At 41.9% G+C, this 25,624-nt stretch overlaps 1 protein-coding gene across 4 annotated transcripts in view; it reads left to right on the plus strand.

Annotated features, from left to right (window-relative positions):
• LOC126237536 (thiamine transporter 1-like) overlaps positions 1-25,624 on the plus strand; it is a 713,275-nt gene that overhangs the window by 206,822 nt on the left and 480,829 nt on the right. For all 4 annotated transcript variants that reach the window (XM_049947721.1, XM_049947722.1, XM_049947720.1 and 1 more), the window contains one exon: positions 2,322-2,469. In XM_049947721.1, the coding sequence (XP_049803678.1) occupies positions 2,344-2,469 (126 nt within the window). In that variant the 5' untranslated portion in view covers positions 2,322-2,343. The remainder of the gene's footprint in view (positions 1-2,321; positions 2,470-25,624) is intronic.

Consider the following 25,624-nt stretch of genomic DNA (forward strand, 5'->3'; position numbering starts at 1 on the left):
TATGGAGTGTAGCCACGTATGGAAGTGAAACGTGGACGGTAAATAGTTTGGACAAGAAGAGAATATAAGCTTTCGAAATGTGGTGCTACAGAAGAATGCTGAAGATTAGATGGGTAGATCACATAACTAATGAGGAAGTATTGAATAGGATTGGGGAGAAGAGAAGTTTGTGGCACAACTTGACCAGAAGAAGGGATCGGTTGGTAGGACATGTTCTGAGGCGTCAAGGGATCACCAATTTAGTACTGGAGGGCATCGTGGAGGGTAAAAATCGTAGGGGGAGACCAAGAGATGAATACACTAAGCAGATTCAGAAGGTTGTAAGTTGCAGTAGGTACTGGGAGATGAAGAAGCTTGCACAGGATAGAGTAGCATGGAGAGCTGCATCAAACCAGTCTCAGGACTGAAGACCACAACAACAACATAAGATGATAATGAAAACAGGTTATACAAAATAAATTCCTTTTACAAATATTCATATGCACAATTTATCACTGCATTACATAAAACAGAAGAGCCTGCTACAAACTAGAGGAATGAATCGTAAGACTTCTCCGATAAAACACCTTGGTTTCCTATTGCATGGAGTAAATTACAAACTGCAATGTATTTTGTTGCTTACAAGCTTATCCATCGTCTTTGTCTCCTTTGTAATCGGGCAACCTGCTTATTTATTTGTAATAATTTCATGTTGCATAAACTCTTTAATGGAATAAAAACTATATTTTTGTGATTAGCCTACTCTTTAATATATGTTTTAAGTTTGTATGGTTCTTTTATGTTTTTGATCCCTTTTGGCCACTTATAATATATTTTGACTCTTTGATAAAGCATAGTGGCTATCTGACTGGGACACATTAAAATGTGCAGTGCCATAAGGCTCCATTTTGGGATTTTTACAGTTTATCATCTTCATCAATGACCTCCAATTTTGTACAAATGTGGCACAACATTTTCCTTTTATGGGCATATGCACCATTGATGAGGTTCTGGGATTCCAGCTTGCTCTCCGATTCCCTGCATATGAGCTCCCTTTGTTTTGTTTCAGAACTGAGATGGTTTCTGTTGCAACATTCAGTTCCCCAGTGAATTTTGCAGTTGTCGTCGTACTTTTCATCACAGTCCTCTTCAGTGACCATATTTCACAATCACTTAACACACATTTTTGTCCAGATGATGACCATTTATGCAGTATAAATCTTCAATACAATGTCTCTTGACACACCAAACACTTCGTGTTCTTCATGGGTAAGCAGCCAGATTTCACCATCCTGACAACATGATATTTCTATGGTCCAACAGGCCGCCATCTTCAAGTGATAGTGCAACTCACCTGAACGTGGTGGCCAGTTGGACCACAGTAATATCGTGTTGTCAGTATGATGAAATCTCACTGCATACCCTTGAAGAGCATAAACATTTACAATGCGAGAAAAATCTACGTAATAACACCAAACACTTCAGCTACCTTGGTTATGGAAGCACCCACCATACGGTCTCCAACAAATGACCCACATTCAGATTCACATGACTGTGACATAATGCACTGACAGCTACCCAGAACAGTGTTCCAACGATGACTGACACTAACAATGTATGGAGGACACTATATGAGTGTCATTCAGGGACAAATACAAAAGTGCAACCTGCAGGCTTGGCTATCATCTACATTTATGTTCAAGCATGAACTTCTGTTTTTTTTTTTTTTTTTTGCAACCTTTGTAATTTAAAAGTGGAAAAGAAACTGTTTCTAGCTTTTAGAACTATTAGTTCCTTCATCAAGGACAAAGAAGGTGAGGTAGGGAAGGTTGGAAAGGATGGGCATGGATTTAGAGGTCAGGATGAGAATGATGATGAGAAGGCCACATTTCTGGGATTTTGGTCATGGTACTTTATTCTATCTGTAATTTTCTACTTTTCTCAGAAGTACCTTACTAGCCACTCCTGTAATTTGTTGAAGTAATTGGACTAAAGGATATAAATTATGGTTGACAATGATATTCATATTAAATGTAATCTAGAGATGGGTAAAACATTCTCGGTTAACTTGACACAGTAAATTGACTGATAACTTTTTATTGGAGGATTCGGTCACCAAAGGCTTTGTAGCCACAATGTAGAAGTAATTCAAATAATTATCAATGTGATTGATTAAATTAGCAGTAGCCATAAGTGGTTTTTAATGTACTTTATAGAAGTAGTCTGCCACTGTTGCCTTTGCCTGTTGTATCATTGAAGGAACTTATTCTGTAGTTTTTTGTCATGGAAGCAAAAACTTCTAATCTCTTCTTGTTAACTAATTTCACTGTAATTTTTAACAGCTGTTATCCTGTGTATGGAGATATGGAACTGTGGGCAAAGACATCACTTTTGCTGTGTTCCTTTGGATTCCTGAAAGAGTTCAGGCCATCTGAACCTTTCATCACCAGCTTCTTATTAGGGCCATGGAAAAATTTTACTGAAGAACAGGTAAATATCTGTGTAGGTATAAGATATACACCATCAGTCCAAAAAGTTCCGAAACTGGTTTTATTCCGGGCATGAAGTGACATCAGTGAACTAACTATTTGGCAGCTTTAACTGACAACAGTAAACAATAGATGTGTTTTTGACCAGGAAATGTTAGGTAGTGGGTGTGCAGCTGTAATGTGTCAGCATGGCCGTGTCACACATTGCTGTCGAGCAACATTTCTAAATCAAGTGTTGAAAGATATTCTCCACAATGTTTTGAAGAAGAGAAAAGTGTGTGTATAGTTTGTCCTGTACACCTTGACTCCCAAACAAACACGATGCATGAACAACTCCTGTCACTTGAGTGAAAAATGAACTGCAGACAATTGTTTTTAGGAACAATTATCACTGGTGATGAGATTTGGTGTTATCAGTACAAACCTACCACAAAATGACAAAGTGTAGAAATCCACATAAAGGGTCAATGTTCAGACAAAGTAACTGACATTCAAATCAACATGATGTGCAAGTTGAAGAGTGACAATTTTACATGGTTGTGTGAACATTCGGTGCCTTATACTCAAGTGGGTGAAGACTATGTAGAACACCTGAAGCATTTAAACTGCCATCTTAACTTTTCAATATTTTTTGTTAATCCAGGTTTGAAGCTTTTTGGATGGTGGGATATCATTTACAACAAAGATTAATGTTTTGAATGTGTTAGAGTAGATAAAGTGTATGAGATAAATGGAAAGAGAATTCTAACTAATGAGTACATAGTTGTATTTCTGATACAGAGTTTATCAAATTTATTGTGTTTTGTGGTATATAAGTATTCAACAAATCATGGTATGTGCAGTTTGCACTTTTTTTTCTCTTTCTGATATATACTGCCAGTTTTTTATCACTTGTGTGGTTATTTGTTGTTTCGAGGTATCTTCCCGTGTCAGGTCACTGCTAATCCTATTTTATTCTTTGATTTAAAGTTTAAGCAATGTTTATCTTTGTGCTTCAGTGTTATTTTTATATGCACTTGAGAAAGTAGGGACTCGTAAAATATAAATTTGCATGATTAAATTGTGTGGAAGAGAACTGTTCAGTTTATCTACAGTATTAGTCACTTGATGAGCTCTGGAGCATCTGTGGTGCCTTTATTATACTCTGTTGCAGCCCCAGTGGCAGTGTAATGAATATTTTCAAGTGTCACTCAAAACGTTATAAGAAACAAATTGGTGGGTAACCGAACCTCAGATCGATCCATCTCACAGACCTAGATATTCTACTACCGTATGGGATTTTCCCCACTTCTTTAATTTGATGCTTTCTTGGTCTTCCTCACTCCTTTGTATGGTTTTGATTTGATACTGCACTTACAATATGTTCAAAGGTTGTGCCTGATTTTAGTGTGTTGTCTGTTTACAGATTTTTGTATCTTATTTTCTTCACTGTAAATTATTGTTCCTTTCATTGCAGTTCAGCTGATTGCTATGCTTGATTGTTTTCTGGTTTTGATTCAAATGTCTACTATTAACTGCACTGGTGCTGTTTCTCTCAATATTAATTCATGCCCAAACAAGACAGTTAGACAGTATCCTTTTTTTGACTTTACTAGTCAACTTGTCTACAGAGAGCCCCTTTCCTCTTGCTCCATTTGCAAGGAGAACAGGAAAGGAAATGACTAGTAGTGGTACAGGACACCCTCTGCCATTTGCCATATGGTGGCGCACAGAGAGTTGATGTAGATGTAGAAATAGAAGTTCAACTTCTCCCCCCAGGGATCTCGCCGCTCTTTGCTGCTGAAATGCTCGGTTACCACGGGGCCCCAGCCTTTGCATCATCTTTCACTTGTGTGCTGTATGTCTGTCCTCTTTTTCCCCTCCACTTCAGTGTTTGAGCTTCTCTTCTCTTCTTCCTCCTCCTCCTCCTCCACCTCCACCTCCTTATGTGCTCCTGAAGCTGGCCCATGCATCTGACGTGTAACAGGTGACTGACAGCGTAATGCGTAATTCAGAGCCCTAGGTTGACTGGTAGGGTTCACACACATCCCCTGGTACAGGCCAGGCCAAAGGAGGGGAGATTGCCTGAGCTGTTACCTTCCCAAATTGCTGATTGGTCCCTCTGCCAGGTGTTTAGCTCCCCCCCCCCCCCCCACTCCCCACTCCCCACCCCCAGCCCTCTGAGGAAGGCGGGTGGGGGTGGGGGGTTGGAAGGAGTGCACCGTCAGAGAAGCTGGCAGTCATGGGGGATTTTCTAGCCAATCGTTCTCACAGCCAATGGCTATGAAACATAAACGGACTGAGGCTGACGATTCAGACTCTCCCAGCTGCACCATGGTTCCTCGTCGTTTGACATTCTGAAGACAGTCAATCCTTTGTAACAGTAAATCTGTTTCTTATTTGGAAAGGTGTTTATGCAATTGCCGGCCCTATGAAATTCTGCTCTCGTTTATGCAAAGGTACTTTACTTTTGGAAACTATTTCTGATTCTCAAGCACTACAATTGCTTGCCACTTTGCTTCTCCGCGACTATCCTGTTTGTGCTGAGGCCCATAGAACTCTGAATTCTTCCTGTGGTGTTATTGACACTAGGCTGCTTGCTGGTTTGACTGATGTGTTGAGGCCCATAGAACTCTGAATTCTTCCTGTGGTGTTATTTACACTAGGCTGCTTGATGGTTTGACTGAGGCAGAAATCCAAACGTATCTCTCTGATCAGAGTGTCATTGCCGTCGATCGGGTTACGAAAAAGGTAGATACATCCTTAATGCCCACACACACACTTTTTCTCACCTTTGATAGATGGGTGCTTCCATCCAAGATCAAAGCAGGCTATGAAATTACCACAGCCTGACTGTACATTCTGAACCCAATGCACTGCCACCAGTGCCATCATTTCAACCACACTCGCCGGCCGAAGTGGCCGTGCGGTTAAAGGCGCTGCAGTCTGGAACCGCAAGACCGCTACGGTCGCAGGTTCGAATCCTGCCTAGGGCATGGATGTTTGTGATGTCCTTAGGTTAGTTAGGTTTAACTAGTTCTAAGTTCTAGGGGACTAATGACCTCAGCAGTTGAGTCCCATAGTGCTCAGAACCATTTGAACCAACCACACTCGAATCTCTTGACACCCGGCCAAATGTGTAACCTGTGGTAGGGATGCACATGAGAACGATTGTCCACCTCCTCGTCTCCCATGTATCAGCTGCAATGGCAACAATACTGCCTCCTCTTGAAACTGTCTTATGTATCTCATGAGCGGGCTGTCCAGGAGATCTGTGTAAAGGAAAAAGTGCTTATCCAGTCACTCACTAGTTACTGGCTAGTCGCAAATCCTGCGTTCTACCATCTGGCACTTAAAGTACTGGTCTTGCTACATCTTGCTCCATGAAGGACATGGCCAAGCAGACATGCAACCTCAAATGCAGCTCTGAGGCTGCAAAATTGCCCAGTGTCGTGGTAGCATCTCTGTCTCCTCATCTAGCTGTGCAACAAGCCACCAGACAGTCACCTGCCATGGCAAAGTTATGTGCTACACAACTGGCAGGCCGGAAAGGACAGAAGGAATACTCCTACGAAGACTTCCTACATGCCTCCAGCCAACAGACATCTGAGTCTTTCTATGGCAACTGGAAAGGCTCCAAGAATCAAAGGCAGACTGTCTTCTTCTTCATCCACTTGGAGGTCCTCTTCGATGGTGTCACCACATGATAACTTTACGCGGCCAATCTCAGTGTTACCTGTGCACACCACCATTCTTTTTCTGCAGATCGGTAGAGGGAGAATGCCAATGCTTCTGTAGATCTGATGGAGCAGGATCCTCCAGCCTCTGCACCCTGTAACAGCGAGTCTTTGAAGGCTGGCACTCTGCAGCCACTGAGGTGACACCCCTTCATTTTTCCCCCTCATCCCCTTTCTTTGTTATGACTCTCCTTCAATGGAACATTCGTGGACTTCGATCAAACAAAGAGGATCTATGGTTGCTCTTAGAATCACAACGTTTGCTTGTTCTCTGCCTCCAGGAAACAAAATTGACCATGACCACTTTGAGCTCTTGCATTGCTTTCTGGTCCATTTTGACCTTCCCCTCGTGGATGGCATTCCATCTCATGGGGGAGCCATGCTACTCGTACAGGATGACATTCATAGTAAACCCATTTCCCTGACTACTTACCTTAAGCTGTTGCATTTCATCTTTTCCTTCCTCATGTGACCTTTACCCTTTGTACCATTTACATGCCTCCGTCATTTGAAGTCACCAGGGCAGACTTCCCCCAGCTTATTGGGCTTCTACCTCACTCCTTTCTGCTGCTAAGTGACTTTAAAGCATACCATTCCCTTTGAGGTTCTCCCAGAACCTGTCAGAGAGGTGCCCTCTTGGCTGACACATTCTCAATTAACTTAATTCCCTCTGCCTTAACACAGGAGCACCCACATTCCTTTCAGACTCCACACTCACTCACTCATTCTCATCTGAACCTATCCTTTTGCACTGCCCAGCTTGCCCATTGTCTCGAGTGCTCAGGTCTCTCTGATACATACGTGAGCAACCATTTCCCATGTGCTGTCCGTTTGCTGACACATACCCCACCTGCGTGCACACTCAAATGGCAGCTTACTAAGGCTGACTGGAGGCTTTATTCCTCCCTGGTGACCTTTGACAAACAACATTTTCCTGGTTTTGATGACCAGATAGAATATTTTATGAACATTATCCTTACCACCACAGAACATTCCATTCCTCACACTTCCTCTTTACCACACTGTGTCCCAATCCCTTGGTGGACCGAAGTGTGCTGCAACGCAACTTGTGCGCGGAGACGTGCTCTCTGTATTTTTATCCATCATCCTACAATGGAAAACTGCATTCATTTTGAACAGTTGCATGCACAGTGTTGTAGTGTTCTTTGGGATAGTGAAAAAACTAGCTGGATTTCATTCACTGGTTCTTTTAACAGTTACACTTCGTCTTCCATCATGTGGGCTAACCTCCGACAGCTCTCTGGGCCCAAGATCCATTCCTCAATTTCTGGACTGACAGTAGCCAATGATGTCAGAGTGGAACCTATTGCTATCTCCAACACCTTGGTCCATCATTTTGCAGACACCCAGCCTTCCTTCATCAGAAATGAACAGAGAAAGCTTGTGTGATTCCCTTCTCTTCTGAGAATCGGGAGTGCTGCAATGCCACCTTTACTATGTGAGAGCTATATCGTCTTCTCACTTCATCCCGATCCTTTGTGAAAGGGCCAGACAGCATTCACATTCAGGTATTACAGCACCTTTCTCCTGCGTGCAAACACTTTCTGCTTCATACATACAACTGCGTCTGGGCAGAGTGCATGCTGGTGTGAAGCCACTGTCATACCTACACCTAAACTTGGTAAGGACAAAAAACTTCCTTCTAGCTACTGCCCGATTTCTCTCTTCAGCTGTGTTTGCATCTTATTTATGCAATTTATTAAGCATTGAACTGTGTGGCTTTCGAGCATGCCATTATACAGTTGACCGCCTCGTCACTTTGTCCACCCTTGCCACGAATGGTTTTCTGCAGAAATCGCAGACTGTGTCTTTTTTTTTTTTTTTGATTTGGAGAGAGCTTAAGACACCTACAAGAGGACTGGTACCTTCTGTACTCGCTATATGTGGGGCTTTCCAGGCTGCGTGCCTCGTTTCTTTCAGAAATTTTTAAAAGACCCAGTTTTCGAGGTACACGTGGGTTCTGCATCGTCGGACACCTTTACCCAGGAGGACGGTGGGCCTCTGGGTTCAGTCATGAGCATGGTCCTTTTTAGTATTGCCATTAATCCTATAATGGCCTGTCTCCTGCTGGGCATCTTCACTCTCTTCGTGTCAACTCGTCTCATCGAGCAGTGTCTTCAGCGATGTCTCGATCGTCTTTACTCATGGAGCATCGACAGTGGCTTTCGTTTTTCTGCTGACAAAACCATTTGTTTGAATTTCTGATGGTGCAATTGTTTTCTTCCACTATCTTTACATCTTTGGCCAGTTGCCTCTCAGTTCATCGGAACTACAAAGTTCCTGGGGCTCCTGCTCGATAGAAAACTTTCCGGGCCGTCCCTCATCTTACGTGGCAGCCCACCTTATGCGGTCCCTCAATGTTCTGTGTGTCCTTGATGGTACTTTCTGGGGAACAGGTCGAACCACCCTCACTCCTCCGTTTGTACTGGTCCTTTGTCCATTCAGATCTAGACTATGGGTGTTTTGCTTATGCATCTGCATTTCCACCCCTCTTATACCATCTTAGTACTATCCTCCACCGTCGTGGCATCTGTTTGGTCACTGGCACTGGCACTGGCACTGGCACTGGCACTGTATGCAGAAGGTGCCAACTACTGCTGTCGTACTGCCACGACTTTCTTCTCAACAGATAAACGTGCTATTTGTCTGCTATGCACAGCCACCCATCCTATGCCTCCACCTTTGATGACTACTTTGATCACCAGTATGGGACGCGTCCCTCTTCTGTTATCTCCTGGAGTTCACTTTCAGCTCCTGCTCCAGCAGCTAGCTGCAACTTTCCCGGTGGGTGTGAACCCTTCACCACCTTGGCTTCATGTGGCAACCCGTGTTAACCTTGCCCTTCATTTGCTTCCTAAGGACACTACTGCAGCCTCGCTCTATCGCCTTCAGTTTCACAAACTTTGCACGCAACTTTGTGATAGTACCTTTGTATGCACTGACGGCTCTCGGACTGACCGTGGTGTCAGGTGTGCCTTCCTCGTTGTCACCGACATTTTTTGGTATCAGCTTCTGGAACAGTGCTCAGTATTTACAGCAGATCTCTTCGCCCTATATCGAACCACACAGTACGTGCGGCGACGTAGGCTTTTCGGTTGCGTAATATGCTCAGACTCTCGTAGTGCCCTTCGGAGGCTCCATGTGCTGTACACCGTCCGTCCCTTAGTGCGACAGGTCTAGTAAAGCTGTCACCTGCTCACTCTTAATGGAGCCACTGTGATCTTTATGGGGATCCTGGCCACTTCAGTCTGTTAGAAAAAGAGGCTGTCGATGTTGCTGCCGATGCTGCAGTCCTCGTACCGTAGCCCACTAGTGCTTACATTCCATCCGATGATGTCTGTGTTGCCGTCTGTCAGCGAGTGGTGTCACTTTGCCGTCACTGCTGGTCCTCCCTTCGTCGGAACGTGCTGTGGGTTATTAAGCCTCTCCCAGCGGCTCGGACAACCTCCTCTTGGCTCTCTTGCCCTTCTTGCCACGAGGAGACCATTTTAATTAGGTTTTGTGTTGAGCACTGTCTTTTTATCCATTTGTTAAGTGGTGCTCCCCCACCACTTTGTGCACATTGCACTCAACTTTTTACGGCCCACCATTTCCGGACGGAATGCCCTTTTTTTAACCATTAATGTTCTTGTTTGTATTTGCCATATGAGTTATCAGCTGTTTTAGCAAACGAAGTGTGGGCTTTTGACTGCGTTTTACTTTTTACACACTGTAGCAATATGGCGAAGGCCATTTAGTTTTTATTTCTGGACCTCAATTTGTCTGTGGTGTATTTTATAGACTTTTCCCCTCGTCCCTGTTTTGAGCTGCCTTCTCTTCTATTGTTTGGGATTGACGTGTAGTTGTATTCAACTCCTCTCTTTGTATTAGTGTTCTGCAGTTTTGACCTGGATGTATGTGACCCTGGTTGTTTTTGCACCCTAAAAAAAATCTCTAATTTCTTTATTAGTATGTTTTACCAGATAGATCTGGACTCATTATAATTATCTTCTTTATATCTGAGATCCATGTGGCCACAAGTGGATCTACATGGAATCCAGTTTAGCCATGACTGTGCACCTATTCACAGAACTCTCTTTTTCTTGATGAGTTCCTAATCCAGAATTTTGTGCATCTACGGGTTGGCCAAAATAGAAGTGGTCTAGGCATTTGCACACCAGATACCAATCTTTTCATTGTGCAGTGCCTTTTCAGCATACAAGTCAGAATTTTCTTGATAATGGCATATTGACAGGATGAATCTGAAGAAGTGAAAAGTAGAGTATCCAGATGTCTTTAGTCCATTCCATCCAGAAACTACCAGCAGACTTGAATATGAGGAGATTGGTGTGAAAGCTGTAACTCATGCTCAGCAGAAAATGTGTAAAGATAAAGCAGCAAATCCCATATTAGAACATTCTATTACAGCAATCTTTTAATTCTCTCTCTCTCTCTCTCTCTCTCTCTCTCTCTCTCTCTCTCTCACACACACACACACACACACACACACACACACACACACACACCCCTAATCAGCATTGTAATTTTGCCTGACCTTTCTGCAGACTGTCCTTTGCGTGGACAGCGCTTTCTAGTTGTTGGATTCATTTCAGACAGTTTCCTAAAGATATTGTCAAGAAATCCTAAAAATACTTTCTGTGCCAATTTTATTTTGACCAACTTCCTATGATTTCATCTTATTCACAGGAGCAAAATCACCCATTCATGGATATTACTTGGGGTTCAGATTGTGCAATTTTCACTGAATGCCTTTAGTGCATGTACAGTGCATGATTGGTATTTTGAGACTATGTGTATGTTTTCTTTTTTTTAAAAAAATAATGAGCTTTGCTTTACCGTTGTAAAATAAATGAAACTTTATATGGTTCCAGAGACCTTTTCCAGTCTCCAACATCTACAGTTTATATACGGTGACTGAAGCAGTGAATGGAAAATTTGTGGCAAAGCCGGGATTCAAACCCGAGTCTCCTCCTCACTAGCCAGATTTGCTAACCACTACGCCACCCTGGCACAGTGTCTTTGCACAGCTGTACGGAGTACCCTGGCTTGACTCCCTCCTCAGTCCAAATTCCTGTTCATGCCTCGGCCCATTTGGTATTCCCCCTAAACTCAAACAGCATTGCAAGGGCTCGTCAACTACATTGGAAGAACACCTCAGCTTAGGTGTAAATCAGAATTTGTATTGAGGAAGGAGGCATGCTAGGGTAGTCCACACAGTTGTGCAAAGGCTCTGTTCCAGGGTGGTGTAATGGTTAGTGCATTTGTCAAGTGAGCAGGAGACCTGAGTTTGAATTCCGGCCTTGGTACAAATTTTCGTTTGGCGTTTATCTGCATATACACATCATAGACATTTGAGATTTGAAAAGGTCTTTGGAATTGTAAATAGTTTCATTTGATTAAAAGAGTGTATGCCTGGGTTTCAGATAGGATTCCTCATTTTCTTCAGTGTTGAGGTTCTATTTCAGTACAGTTGGAGATTCTCTGCAATGGTGTTCAAGTTTAGGGGGGGGGGGTACCAGGTGGGCTGAGGTGTGAATGGGAATTCGGATTGAGGAAACAAGCATGCTAAGGTAGTCTGTGCAGTTGTGCAAACCCATTATGCCAGGGTAGCATAGTCACTAGAGTATCAGCTTAATGAGCACGAGCCCCAGGTTCAAATTCCAGCCTTGGTACAAATTTTCATTTGTTGCTTCAGTCTGCATATGTACATTTCTTAAGACTTTTTGAATGAGGCATGTAATATTATATGTGATGATAGTGGAATAAATACAATGTGTTAAGTCAATCAATTTGCTTCTGAAAAAAATCCAAAAATAATGTAGGGAAGAGAACAAATAAAACTAATTAATTGTCTTAGGATTTCTGGGTACAACAGTAGGATATGTTAGTGAAATATGAGCTTTTAATACCAGATTATGAGTGCTAGGAGGGACAAAGGGAAACATGCATAAGGGACAAACAGTGGATTAAATCTTTAATTTTTGTCACAATTTGAGGTAGATTGAGGTTAAACAGAAATTTATAGCTGCAGTGGGACTGAAATTTTGAGAAAAAAATGTTGTGTAGAAGAACCTACATGCAGGAATAAATAGAGAAGAGAGATTTTGGGGCAGTTGTACACACAGTGACCATCGATTGGGGAGGAGAAAAGGGAAATAAAAAGGAATAAAGGAAAATGAGTTGGGGTTAGAATGAGAAGGACAAAGGGCAGGAAGTAACGAGGAGAAACAGAAAGGAGGGGGAGACAAAAGGTTGTTCTCTGAGGAGTTGGTTGAGGAGGAGAAGAATGTACAAAAAGAGAAAGAAGGGAATAAGAGTCCAGTACATGCTGGGCAGTACGTCATTTGCTGAAAGCTTGTCATGTGGTACTGAGAAGAGGATTGGAGTGAGGTACAGATGAAGTTTACTCTTCCTACTGCAGGAGTTTGTGTGTGGAAGTGTACTGTATACTTTTAGTACCCTGTCTGATTGTGTCCATTTATTGCCACTTGAGGTTCAATAAATGTAAATAGTGCTGTAAATTCTAATGTGTGCATTGACAAGTAACTTGAATTAATTCTACTAGTGTGTTTCTCTGTATAATGGACTAATTTGCCAGTGCTTAGATGTTAAGTGGTTTCCGCCAGGAGAGTGTAATTGTAAAGTGTCGAATGGGGACATGTCAGGTTCTGTTTGTGTCAACATGTGTTTCTATTGCTCCTCACATGAGGCAGTGCAGTCATTAAAGTGCTGCACTTGTATTCAGTAAGACTGCGGTTGAATTACATGTCTGGCCATCTGGTTTCTTTAAATTCCTTAAGGCAAATGCTGGGCCGATTCCTTTGAAATGTTTGTGGTCACATCCCTTCCTCAACCTTACCAATCAAAGCCTGTCTTCTGTAACTAATGACCTAATCATTAATGGAATACAGCCCTAATTGTTCACCCTTCATTGCATCCTTCCTTGCTGCTCCTGGTAGTCCTAGTGAAGAAGATGCACTGTTAGTAAAAACTAACACACAACCATGTTTGGGAAACTGTTATGTATGGTGATCATGTTTACAAATTCATGCCAATTATAACAGTGCACTACAAGTGTCTTAGAAAGTATTTCTCTTTATAGAGAGGTACAAGTAATTTGGAAAAAAGGTTAACTTTTATATCTAGAAATGTCTAGAGTGACTTGCTGAAACCTCAACTTCTTTACTAGACTCTTAAATGAATCATCTATATCTCAGCTGGTTCCTTTCCTTAAAAATTTGCTAGGAGAACACCCCATTGTAGAATAACTGCAAGGATGTTGTAATATGCAAAGATCCCACTATCAGAATAGTAGGAGGAATGCGAAGAATAAGGGAGTTTAAGTGTATGTAACATCATCAAGATAGTAAATGGAGATCGGGAAGAAACAATGAGTTTCATTCTGATCTTTGAGACTATAAAGTTGTCTGAACACACTAAAGCAAGATTTACACATCACAAGACACAGCCCTATGTTCTGGATCTCATTTATTATTATGAATGTCAGAAGTTTGGATTTGATAGAGGCAAAGAAAGAAGCAGAAAGTATGCATCAGATGTACTTGAATTTAGTTGGAGACCCCATGCTTCTCCATTCCAGTGTCCCTCACTTACTCCAACTGCCAATCTTTGAGTAAGAGTTGCTCTGTGTTTGCCAAAGTGCATAAAAGCTCAGCATTTAGTTACAAAACAAACATTGTGTGGTGAGCCAAGCAAGGCAGTTAATCAATAATGTACCATTGTTTGCTGTTAAATTTTTGATAACCCTGAAAAAAAAATCATTAAGGAATATAGTTCAACACAGATACATGGTGATGCAATAGCAGATAACACTTACATATGAAAATCTATTTGCAAGGTACAAAATAAGATATCAGCCCCACAGACACACACAGTGATGCAAGTGCATCTCACACACACATGACCACAATCTGTTGCAGCTTAAGCCACACTATGAGGAGCAGCAGCAGTGGCAGCAGCAGTGCATGATGGGAGAGGCAGCTGGGTGGGGATAAGGAGGTGGTTAGGGTGGGGAGGGAAAGGGATAGCAGGGTAGGAGTGGGGAATAGGGAGTGTGCAGGGATGATGTGGAGAGAGAGGGTAGGGCAGTTATGGCAGTCGAGAACTTAGATGGAGAGTTTGATGGAGGGGTGGGGGGGGGTGGGGGGTGGGGGGAGGGAGGTTAGTGCAAAAGGAGAGAAGTAAAAAGTGCATAGGTGGAATAGAGAGCTGTGTAGTGCTGGAATGGGCTGAGGGTGAGGACGACGACTGACGAAGGTTGAGGCCAGGAGGGATATGTGAACATAGGATACATTAACATAGGATACATTGCAGGGAGAGTTCCCACCTGTGCAATTCATAAAATCTGGTGTTGGTGGAAAGAAACCATATGACCATATGATACAGGCAGTGAAGCAGTCATTGAAATGAAGAATGTTGTGTTGGGTGGCGTGCTCAGCAACTGGGTGGTCCAGTTGTTTCTTTGCCACAGTTTGTCATTGGCCATTCATACAGAAAGACAACTTGATGGTTGTCATGCCCACATAGATTCTAGGACTGTGGTTGCAACTTAGCTTGTAGATCAAATGGCTGGTTTCATGGGTAGGCCTGCCTTTGATGGGAGAGGTGGTGTCTGTGACTGGACTGGAGTAGGTGGTGGTGGAAGGATGTATGGTATAGGTCTTGGATCTAGGTCCATTACAGCGATTTGAGCCATGAGGTAAGTGGGTGGGAGGATGGGTTGTGTAGGAATGGATAAGTATAGTATGTAGGTTTGGTGCATGGTGGAATACCACTGTGGGATGGGTGGGAAGGATAGTGGGCAGGAAATTTCTCATTTCAGGGCATGACAATAGGTAGTCAAAACCCTGGTGGAGAATGTAATTCAGTTGCTCCAGTCCTGGGTGGTACTGAGTTATGAGGGGAATGCTCCTCTGTGGCTGGACAGTGAGACTTTGGGAGGTGGTGGGTGACTGGAAAGTTAAAGTGTGGAAGATTTGTTTTTGTACGTGAATGGGAGGATAATTACGGTCTGTAAAGGCCTCAGTGAGACCCTTGGTATGTTTAGAGAGGGACTGCTTGTCATTGCAGATGTGATGACCACGGGTGGGTAGGCTGTATGGAAGGGACTTCTTGGTATGGAATGGTTGGCAGCTGTCAAAAGTGGAGGTAAGTTCAATATGGACAGAGGTAGACATCTTTGAGGTGGAGGTCAATATCTAGGAAGGTGGGTTGTTGGGTTGAGTAGGACCAGGTGAAGTGAATGGGTGAGAACCTGTTGAGGTTCTGGAGGAATGTGGATAGGGTGTCCTCATCCTCGATTCAGATCCCAATGATGTTATTAATGAATCTAAACCAAGTGAAGGGTTTAGGATTTAGGATGTTTGGGTAGGAGCTCTCTAGATGGCCCACGAATAGATTGGCATAGGATGGTGCTCAAATGTGAGATGTATGTCAGGGGAAGTAAAATGTTGTCCGACTTGTCCTGAAAAGTACTGTTCCAAAACTTCAATGGTAAATCTCTCTGAAATGCACAACGCCCTCTTGTAACATCTGACAGTAGAGTTTGCGCAGCATCTCCGTAACACTCTCCCATCAGCTAAACGATCCTGTGACAAAACACGCCGCTCTTTGTTGGTTTTTCTGTATCTCCTCTATCAGTCCTACCTGACAGGGACCCCAGATAGATGAACAGTACTCAAGAATCTGGTGAACAAGTGCCTTGTAAGCCACTTCTTTTGTGGATGAGTTACATTTCCTTAAGATTCTTCCAATGAATCTGTCTGGCACCTGCTTCTCCCACTATCTGTTAATGTGATCATTCCACTTAAGATCACTATGGATAGTTACGCTTAGATATTTTATGGCAGACGCTGTCTCTAGCTGTTTGTCATCAATAGTGTAGCTGAACATTAGTACATTGGTCTTTGGTTGAATCTGATTGGTAGGGTTGATGGTGAAAAAGTGGTTCCACTGTAGGGAATATATAAAGGAGAGAAGATCTTCAGCAAGTTGTGCATGGTGGAATTTGGGACTGAGGCAAATGGTGAAGCTTTTGGAAAGGACTGATATTTCTGCAGGGCTAAAGCTTTTGGAGGAAAGGTTCATGACTGTGTTTCGGGCCTGTTTAGGTTTTGGATTCTGTGTGGTGGTGGGAGTGAGTTTTGGAGGGTGGGGTAAATGTAGTAGGTCTGTGAGATGGGGTTTGTCAGCTATCAGGGGATGTGGGGAGGTTTGGAGGTTGTTGTAGGGGTGGTGGTACTCACATGTTGGTAGTAGGAAGTGAACAAGGTGGAGACTTCTTGAGGTGGTATTGTGCATGTTCCTGAAGGGCAAGAGTTTCAACGTGTGTTATGGGATCCAGGAGTTTGGGATTGCAAGGTAATGTAGGCAGGAACCAGTGATAAATTTGGAGAGTGCCAACAATGAAACCAAAATCAGTGGCAAACAAATGAGGGTACCTAGATGGTGACGGGGCCAAAGTTGGGATAACTGTTTTTCTTAATACTATCTGACAGTCCTAATCAAATTACAAGCAGCTACTGTCTTAATGTGGGGGTCACTGATGATAACAACTTGCTTTTTATAGTTGTCTGTGCATGACTCTAATAACAAACATCAGAGATTTCCCCATCTATTCCTCCTTTTACAGACTTTGACATATAATGAGCTATAGTCCAGTGTTGAACTGTACAGAACTTCATTCTCACAAAGTACATTCATCTTTAGAACAGAGGGCTACTGTCATTCATCAGCATTGCAGTAGAGTTTTACTCATTTATTGGCCTCTCATTATGTTCACTTGCTATTGGAGATACTACTTGGTGGAAAGCTGGTAATGATTTGCCACATAGTGACTACTTCCAAATACAGTTTGACGTAGCCAGATTCGCAACACCTGAAAGGAAATCCTAGATGGATTCTCAGCAGAGAAAACTGGATGCTGTACAGACAACTTAGTGTTTCAGAGCTACAGTAGCTCTGGTATGTAACAGATTTCATTACCAGTGTGATTTACCAATCTGCAGAAGTTATCAGCATATTCATCAGATGACTCTCTCTCTCTCTCTTGTTCGTAAGAGTTTTTAAGCCACATAGTCATGGGACTGGTCATTACATATTCAACAGAGAACTGATAAAGATTTAAAAATAGTAAGAGGAAACTAAGTAAAAGGTAAAAGTAAATTATCTATTGTTATGTGTACAAATAAATTACACATTACTTCAAATACCCCTAAGTGCTGTACGGAATGATGTTAGGGAGAAAACTGGTAAAACTGTTGTTTATTAAATAGTAAACAACAATTTGTTGTTTGTTATCCAAGTGCAAATGTAGTCCGTCCATGGTGGAGCAAGGAATGCCACTTTGCAATAACCGATAGGCAGGTAACTTTCCAAAGGTTCAAATGGAAACAATTAACAAGAAACATCTCAGTCTTTTATGTGAGAAGAGAAAAACCCATGATGTATTTAAAGAATATAGGAAGAGTTGATGCAGTGAGTGCAGTATTATTTCTTCCATGGCATATATATATATATATATATATATATATATATATATATATATATATATATATATATATATATATATATGTGTGTGTGGATGGAAATGTGTGTGTGTGCGAGTGTATACCCGTCCTTTTTTCCCCCTAAGGTAAGTCTTTCCGCTCCCGGGATTGGAATGACTCCTTACCCTCTCCCTTAAAACCCACATCCTTTCGTCTTTCCCTCTCCTTCCCTCTTTCCTGACGAGGCAACAGTTTGTTGCGAAAGCTTGAATATTGTGTGTATGTTTGTGTTTGTTTGTGTGTCTATCGACGTGCCAGCGCTTTCATTTGGTAAGTCACATCATCTTTGTTTTTAGATATATTTTTCCCACTTGGAATGTTTCCCTATATATATACAAAGATGATGTGACTTACCAAATGAAAGTGCTGGCAGGTCGACAGACACACAAACATACACACAGAATTCAAGCTTTCGCAACAAACTGTTGCCTCATCAGGAAAGAGGGAAGGAGAGGGAAAGACGAAAGGAAGTGGGTTTTAAGGGAGAGGGTAAGGAGTCATTCCAATCCCGGGAGCGGAAAGACTTACCTTAGGGGGAAAAAAGAACGGTAAGTCTTTCCGCTCCCAGGATTGGAATGACTCTTTACCCTCTCCCTTAAAACCCACTTCCTTTCGTCTTTCCCTCTCCTTCCCTCTTTCCTGATGAGGCAACAGTTTGTTGCGAAAGCTTGAATTCTGTGTGTATGTTTGTTAGTCTGTCGACCTGCCAGCACTTTCATTTGGTAAGTCACATCATCCTTTTATATATAGAGAGAGAGATAGAGAGAGAGAGAGAGAGAGAGAGAGAGAGAGAGAGAGAGAGTGGGGGGGGGGGGGGGGGGGAACAAACTCCGCCGTTGCCGGTCCCAAGCCCGGATCCTCATCTTACAAGTGATGAGGGAGGAGGAGGGGGAGGGGGAGGGGGAGGAGTAACAACCTCGTAAAAAAACCTGGGTCCATCTGGCTCCGGATGGTAGCACCCTGTGAGGGCTCCTGCCTAGGGTTACGGGTGAAAACCGGTCAACGGTCTCATAGGTGGATGAGGAATTTTTAACTCCCAACGGCTGAGAGAGCGGAGGAACCAAAAATCTATAACTGCAAGCGTCTGTACCCAGATTGGGCGGCTTGTGGGCAGCGTCTGTTCCTCATGTTAGAGGCGGCTGTTTCAAGAAACCTTCTAACGCTAACAACGTTAGTCGTATTCCTGGTAGGTTACGCAAGTAATCTCCCCAACTTTGAAGAATTTCAACAGTTACAATCTTATCGCATGATGGAAATGTCTTTCAATAACGAAACTACCCCAGGTGGCCAATCCACCGTCGGCAACGACTCAAGCAGACCCAAGGATTCTGGGGAGTCTGCAACACCATGCAAATCCAACAAGATTAAACCCAGAAAAATCTTCAACATAGCAACTCTCAACATAAACTCCCTTCTCAAAGTGGGAAAACTTAAGCACCTTACAGACCAGTTACACACGGAAGACATACAAATTGTGGCGCTACAAGAAACTCGCTTCACTGATGAAAACACATTTGAATCAAACAAATCCAGAATATTTAAAGGAAAACCTGGAAAAATTGTAATGAAGAAATGCCCTCAGCTTGGCACAACTTTTGCTGTAAACACAAAAATTCTGAACTCTGTCGAACATTTTTGGTCAACATCATCGAGAACATCTTTCCTCACTTTTCGATGTGCAAATAAAAAAATACACATTAATCCATGTTCACGCTCCCATAAATGACAAAAATAATGCTAAAAATAGGGAAGAAACAGATGAATTCTGGGAAAACCTTAAGGATCATATATCAGAAATCCCAGAAAACGAAGCAAAAATACTTCTAGGAGATTTTAACGCTCAGATTGGAAAAGAAAAGAAATTCCGTGATATTGTCGGCAACTTTCCCGCACACAAGTGAACCAACAAAAATGGAGAAAGGTTAATTATGCTCTGTAAGCAGTTTAAACTCAAGCTAATGTCAACACGTTTTAAACATCTTCCCAGAAAACAAAAAACGTGGGTATCTCCGATAAAGAGTATTGGAGAATTTCAAATAGATCACGTTGCCATCTCCTCCAAATGTGAAAAAGAAATATTGAACACACGTGTCCAAAAATCTCTAAACCTCGATTCCGATCGCTATCTCATGAAAATAAAAACTAAACTGATCCCACAAAACAAACAGAAAAGCAGAAACGGTGAATATAAAAACAGAAATAAAATAAATTTTGATCTTACAACCCTGAGAAATTACAACCTTAAGTCCAACTCTAACCTCAAGGATTTTCAGAAAAAACTAAAGACATTCTCCCCTTCACAAAACCTCCAAGAATTTCAGAACAACTTGATTGAGGCAACAGAAACAACCTTTCCAAAAAATAGCAAACCGAGACACCCGTGGTGGGACAGCAACTGTAATGAAGTTCTGCATGAAAGACTTAAAGTCTGGAAAAAGTGGAACTCACATAAAACTGAAAACAACTTTGATGAATTTAAGCAAGCCAGAAAGAATGCATCGAAAACTACTCGCAACACCAAGCGACAATATGAAAAACAACAACTGGACTCAATCGAAGAGAATTTCAAGAAATGCAACACGGCAGCTTGGTACAAAACATTCAACCAGAAACTCCGAGGATACCAGTCCCCTTGCCTAAACCTTATGAGAAATAATAAGACTCTCGCCACCAACAATACTGAAAACTGTGAAATCCTGGCTGAATATTTTGAGACACTCCTAAACTGCCAAACACCCATCCAGACTCTCAGTTTTACGCAACCAGAAACATTACCAACACATTCAACACCTCCGACACGAGAGGAAATCACAAACATAATCAAAAATCTCAAAAACAGGAAAGCATGTGGAGAAGACACAATTACAGCAGAAATGCTCAAGCTTGGGGGAGAAACATCAGTAGAAGCACTACACAAAGAACTTGAAAAAGTATGGGAAACCAAGAAAATCCCAAGTCACTGGAAAACTGCCCTAATTCACCCTTTGTTTAAAAAAGGTGACAAAAGGGATGTTAACAACTATCGTGGAATATCGCTTCTCCCAGTCCCATACAAAATTCTATCAAAAGCCCTGCTCAATCGTGTATCACCTATTATAGAGGGAAAACTTGGAGAATATCAAGCTGGCTTCAGACCAGGAAGATCCTGCGCCGAACAAATTTTTAACCTCAAAACAACAATGAACTATTTATCTACAAGGAGCAAGAAATATTTCATAACATTCATTGATTTCAAAAAAGCTAATGACTCAATCGATAGGGACACACTCATCAAAACACTTCGAGAATATGAAATAGATGAAACAACATCACCATAATCAAAGAAACATTAACAAATACAACATCAAAAGTAAAATTCCAAGGAGAAATTTCACGGCATTTCGAGGTCAAAACCGGCGTCAGACAAGGAGATGCGCTGTCCCCGGTACTCTTCAACGGTGTTCTGGATAAGGTCATAGCAGAATGGAGAAAACTCATGCAAAAACATGGAGTTGAGAAAGTCCAAATTGGAGGGAAGTGCTACAAAGCCATTGAAACCAACTGTTTTGCCTTCGCTGACGATCTCGCCTGTTTAGCTTACACACAAAAAGACACAATAAAACAAATAGAATTACTTAAAGAAACTGCTGAAAAAGCAGGCTTGCAAATTTCATTTGAAAAGACAGAAATCATTACAAATATCAAAAATCCACCAAAGAAAATAACTACGAAATACGGGAAAATGTTGTTGTTGTTGTGGTCTTCAGTCCTGAGACTGGTTTGATGCAGCTCTCCATGCTACTCTATCCTGTGCAAGCTTCTTCATCTCCCAGTACCTACTGCAACCTACATCCTTTTGAATCTGCTTAGTGTATCCATCTCTTGGTCTCCCCCTATGATTTTTACCCTCCACGCTGCCCTCCAATACTAAATTGGTGATCCCTTGATGCCTCAGAACATGTCCTACCAACCGATCCCTTCTTCTGGTCAAGTTGTGCCACAAACTCCTCTTCTCCCCAATCCTATTCAGTACCTCCTCATTAGTTATGTGATCTACCCATCTAATCTTCAGCATTCTTCTGTAGCACCACATTTTGAAAGCTTATATTCTCTTCTTGTCCAAACTATTTACCGTCCATGTTTCACTTCCATACATGGCTACACTCCATACAAATACTTTCAGAAATGACTTCCTGACACTTAAATCTATACTCGATGTTAACAAATTTCTCTTCTTCAGAAACGTTTTCCTTGCCATTGCCAGTCTACATTTTATATCCTCTCTACTTCGACCATCATCAGTTATTTTGCTCCCCAAATAGCAAAACTCCTTTACTACTTTAAGTGTCTCTTTTCCTAATCTAATACCCTCACCATCACCCGACGTAATTCGACTACATTCCATTATCCTCGTTTTGCTTTTGTTGATGTTCATCTTATATCCTCCCTTCAAGACACCATCCGTTCCGTTCAACTGCTCTTCCAAGTCCTTTGCTGTCTCTGACAGAATTACAATGTCATCGGCGAACCTCAAAGTTTTTATTTCTTCTCCATGGATTTTAATACCTACTCCGAATTTTTCTTTTGTTTCCTTTACTGCTTGCTCAATATACAGATTGAATAACATCGGGGAGAGACTACAACCCTGTCTTACTCCCTTCCCAACCACTGCTTCCCTTTCATGTCCCTCGACTCTTATAACTGCCATCTGGTTTCTGTACAAATTGTAAATAGCCTTTCGCTCCCTGTATTTTACCCCTGCCACCTTTAGAATTTGAAAGAGTGTATTCCAGTCAACATTGTCAAAAGCTTTCTCTAAGTCCACAAATGCTAGAAACGTAGGTTTGCCTTTCCTTAATCTTTCTGCTAAGATAAGTCGTAAGGTCAGTATTGCCTCACGTGTTCCAATATTTCTACAGAATCCAAACTGATCTTCCCCGAGGTCGGCTTCTACTAGTTTTTCCATTCGTCTGTCAAGAATTCGTGTTAGTATTTTGCAGCTGTGGCTCATTAAACTGATTGTTCGGTAATTCTCACATCTGTCAACACCTGCTTTTTTTGGGATTGGAATTATTATATTCTTCTTGAAGTCTGAGGGTATTTCGCCTGTTTCATACTTCATGCTCACCAGATGGTAAAGTTTTGTCAGGACTGGCTCTCCCAAGGCCGTCAGTAGTTCCAATGGAATGTTGTCTACTCCGGGGGCCTTGTTTCGACTCAGGTCTTTCAGTACTCTGTCAAACTCTACACGCAGTATCGTATCTCCCATTTCATCTTCATCTACATCCTCTTCCATTTCCATAATATTGTCCTCAAGTACATCACCCTTGTATAGACCCTCTATATACTCCTTCCACCTTTCTGTTTTCCCTTCTTTGCTTAGAACTGGGTTTCCATCTGAGCTCTTCTCCAAAGGAATCTTTAATTTTCCTGTAGGCAGTATCTATGTTACCCCTAATGAGATAAGCCTCTACATCCTTACATTTGTCCTCTAGCCATCCCTGCTTAGCCATTTCAGATTTCCTGTTGATCTCATTTTTGAGACGTTTGTATTCCTTTTTGCCTGCTTCATTTACTGCATTTTTATATTTTCTCCTTTCATCAATTAAATTCAATATTTCTTCTGTTACCCAAGGATTTCTACTAGCCCTCGTCTTTTTACCTACTTGATCCTCTGCTGCCTTCACTACTTCATCCCTCAAAGCTACCCATTCTTCTTCTTCTGTATTTCTTTCCCCCATTCCTGTCAATTGTTCCCTTATGCTCTCCCTGAAACTCTCTACAACCTCTGGTTCTTTCAGTTTATCCAGGTCCCATCTCCTTAAATTCCCACCTTTTTGCAGTTTCTTCAGTTTTAATCTACAGGTCATAACCAATAGATTGTGGTCAGAGTTCACATCTGCCCCTGGAAATTAAAACCTGGTTCCTAAATCTCTGTCTTACCATTATATAACCTGTCTGACACCTTTTAGTATCTCCAGGGTTCTTCCATGTATACAACCTTCTATCATGATTCTTAAACCAAGTGTTAGCTATGATTAAGTTGTGCTCTGTGCAAAATTCTACCAGGCGGCTTCCTCTTTCATTTCTTACCCCCAATCCATATTCACCTACTATGTTTCCTTCTCTCCCTTTTCCTACTCTCGAATTCCAGTCACCCATGACTATTAAATTTTCGTCTCCCATCACTATCTGAATAATTTCTTTTGTCTCATCATACATTTCTTCAATTTCTTTGTCATCTGCAGAGCTAGTTGTCATATAAACTTGTACTACTGTAGTAGGTGTGGGCTTCGTATCTATCTTGGCCACAATAATGCGTTCACTATGCTGTTTGTAGTACCTTACCTGCACTCCTATTTTTTTTTTTAAACCCTACTCCTGCATTACTCCTATTTGATTTTGTATTAATAACCCTGTATTCACGTGACCAAAAGTATTGTTCCTCTTGCCACCGTACTTCACTAATTCACACTATATCTAACTTTAACCTATCCATTTTCCTTATTAAATTTTCTAACCTACCTGCCCGATTAAGGGATCTGACATTCCATGCTCCGGCCCATAGAACACTAGTTTTCTTTCTCCCGATAACAATGTCCTCTTGAGTAGTCCTCGCCCGGAGATCCGAATGGGGGACTAGGGAAGAATTACGGCTGTAGTTTCCCCTTGCTTTCAGCTGTTCACAGTACTGGCACAGTAAGGCCTTTTTGGTTAGTGTTACAAGGCCAGGTCAGCCTATCATCCAGACTGTTGCCACTGGACTACTGAAAAGGCTGCTGCTCCTCTTCAGGAACCATGTGTTTGTCTGGCCTCTCAACAGATACCCCTCCGTTGTGGTTGTACCTACGGTACGGCTATCTGTATCGCTGAGGCCCGCAAGCCTCCCCACCAACGGTAAGGTCCATGGTTCATGGGTGGAGACAGCAACTCACTACTGCAGACAAATGTATTCAAAAAAATGTATATCCAAAAACATTAAACTCAGACACTACCAGACTGTCATTAGACCGCGGATACTATATGCATCAGAAACACTGGCAAATTTTACATAAGCGGAACAGATAGAAAATCGTGAAAGAAGAATTGTGAGGACAATTCTTGGACACAGGAAAATAACAGATGATCAAGGCAAGCCTGTATACAGACTAAAAAGCAACAAAGTAGTGTATACGAAGTGCAGCAAAATTACAGACGAAATTAGAAAAAGAAGATGCTCCTTTTATGCTCACATCATGAGGATGAACCCGAATAGGCTTACAAAACAAATATTTTCGTACATCGCAAATATAAAAAATAAAAATTTATGGTTTATCAACACAGAAAGAGATCTAAAAGAAATGGATATAGATCAGGAAACAATATTTAACAGAAACCTTTGTAGAAAAAAACTGAATTCATTCACGGGTTTCGATGTGAAAATTAAGAAGACTTGTGAAACTAAATGGTCTGAAGAGAGAAAAGCTGCCTTCAGCGCAAGAATGAAAGAAGTGTAGACTGAGAGAAAGAAGACTTCCCAGAAGCGCAAGAAATAACTGTTTTCACGGTCTTTAATGGCCAAATTTGTATAATAATAATAATAATAATAATAATAATAATAATAATAGAGGGAAACATTCCACGTGGGAAAAATATATCTAAAAACAAAGATGATGTGACTTACCGAACGAAAGCACTGGCAGGTCGATAGACACACAAACACACACACACAAAATTCAAGCTTTCGCAACAAACTGTTGCCTCATCTGGAAAGAGGGAAGGAGAGGGAAAGACGAAAGGATGTGGGTTTTAAGGGAGAGGGTAAGGAGTCATTCCAATCCCGGGAGCGGAAAGACTTACCTTAGGGGGAAAAAAGGACGGGTTACACTCGCGC

Source organism: Schistocerca nitens, chromosome 2, assembly GCF_023898315.1.
Source record: "Schistocerca nitens isolate TAMUIC-IGC-003100 chromosome 2, iqSchNite1.1, whole genome shotgun sequence".
NCBI lineage: Eukaryota > Metazoa > Arthropoda > Insecta > Orthoptera > Acrididae > Schistocerca > Schistocerca nitens.